This window comes from Pteropus vampyrus, unplaced genomic scaffold, assembly GCF_000151845.1.
Source record: "Pteropus vampyrus isolate Shadow unplaced genomic scaffold, Pvam_2.0 Scaffold36, whole genome shotgun sequence".
Lineage (NCBI taxonomy): Eukaryota > Metazoa > Chordata > Mammalia > Chiroptera > Pteropodidae > Pteropus > Pteropus vampyrus.
This window is the reverse complement of record NW_011888817.1, coordinates 4,529,122-4,530,669: the sequence shown is the minus strand read 5'-3', so window position 1 is coordinate 4,530,669 and position 1,548 is coordinate 4,529,122. Positions and strand designations below refer to the sequence as shown.

At 52.2% G+C, this 1,548-nt stretch overlaps 1 protein-coding gene across 2 annotated transcripts in view; it reads right to left on the bottom strand.

The window, feature by feature from the left end:
- Positions 1–1,548, bottom strand: part of LDLRAP1 (low density lipoprotein receptor adaptor protein 1) — a 15,942-nt gene that overhangs the window by 11,853 nt on the left and 2,541 nt on the right. For both annotated transcript variants that reach the window (XM_023529178.1, XM_023529177.1), the window contains exon 3: positions 948–1,062. In XM_023529178.1, the coding sequence (XP_023384946.1) occupies positions 948–1,062 (115 nt within the window). The remainder of the gene's footprint in view (positions 1–947; positions 1,063–1,548) is intronic.

Genomic DNA, 1,548 nt, shown 5'->3' with positions numbered 1-1,548 from the left:
CTTGGCTCCCAGGACCATAGGGCATGAGGACTGGGGCTTTGGGCTCCGTAACAGAGGCCAATAGTAAATGAATAAATGAGTGGAACCTCCTTACAGGGCAAATACTCAGACTTTGGGGACCTCAGAAACAAAGGGGGCTTCCAACACCAAAGGTTGAGTCACTCCAGCTACTTGCCCCAAAGTTCAAGACAAATACCCAAAGACTACGGAGGTTCCCGCTCATCCCAGCTAGATGTGGCCGGGGCGGGCGGGGGCCTGGAAATGGGGCCCAGAGTTCCTGGCTCCTCACAGTCATGCAGGGAAGGGAAGAAACGTGGGTTTAAATCCTCACTCTGCCTGGCTAGCTACGTCATCTTCAGCAAGACAGCTGACCTCTATGAGTCTGTTTTCTCGTAGAAAATAAAAATAAAAATAATGAAGACAGTAACAGCCCCCACCTCACAGTGTTGTTGTATTAAACAAGCCCTACCACTGAAAGAGGCACATAGTAGATACCAAAAAACGGCCATTTCCCCACCCCCCGCTCTGGCACCAGCAAGCCGGGTGCTCTGATGGCCTTTGCCTTTCACCCTGGGCCCCTCTGGTCACCAGTCTCCAATCACCAGTCCCTACAAGGTCCTACATTTCTAGACTGTACTATTGACAGGAGATCCCCCAAAATTGTAAATCCAACAAATCATGTTACAGAGAGGAAGGGGCCCAGGGCATTCACTGGGAACATGAGTTTGTTACTCCCCACAGGCCAAGCTGACCAGCTAGGGCAGCCCGCTTTGACCGGTATCTTGGCGCCCTTGGCTCTCAGCATCCACTTGGGGTTCCCAGAGGTTTCATATTTTAAGTGACGTGTCACCTTGGTCTTGCCTCTCCACCAGACAGGGCCCCCCCCAAAGGCAGGGATACCAAGACAAGGCTAGAGCCTGCCCAAGCCCCAGCCTCTCCCCACTGACCATTTTCCGCTTGGTGCAGAGGAAGGCGTGGCACTCGAGATTCTCATTATGCTGGCTCTGTGCGATATATGCAAACACCTTGCCATGCATCTTGTCCGCTGTGCAGTAGGAGATCCTGAAAGGCAAGTGGGAAATGTCATCAGACCCCAGCACGAGGGCCTGACAACATCCAGGACACCCCCTAGGTATCTCTCCTGAATTCCAGAGAGCCTGCTCTTCCACTCCACCAGCTCAAGATCTGGACAGACTTGACCTCTGGGACCTCTGGGACCTCTGGGCTGGCATTCTAGACGGTCTATAGGGGATGGGGCGGCAGGGGGAAACAAGCTGGACAGGAAGGAGTAGGGGAAAGACTGGAGGAAGGGCACTGAGCCACACCCCAAAATTATAATAGCTAAACCGTTACTGTATGCCAGGCAATGTTCGGATACCACCTCGTTTAATTCTCAGAGCTGTCCTCTGAGATGGGTTCTATCATTACTCCCACTTTTCAGATAAGAAAACTGAAGCTAACAGTCTCAGACCACCTCAGACCTTATCTGCGGATTCCAGAAGCTGTAACCACTGCTTCTTAAAAGTTTGTGCTGACCAGCTGGAAGGG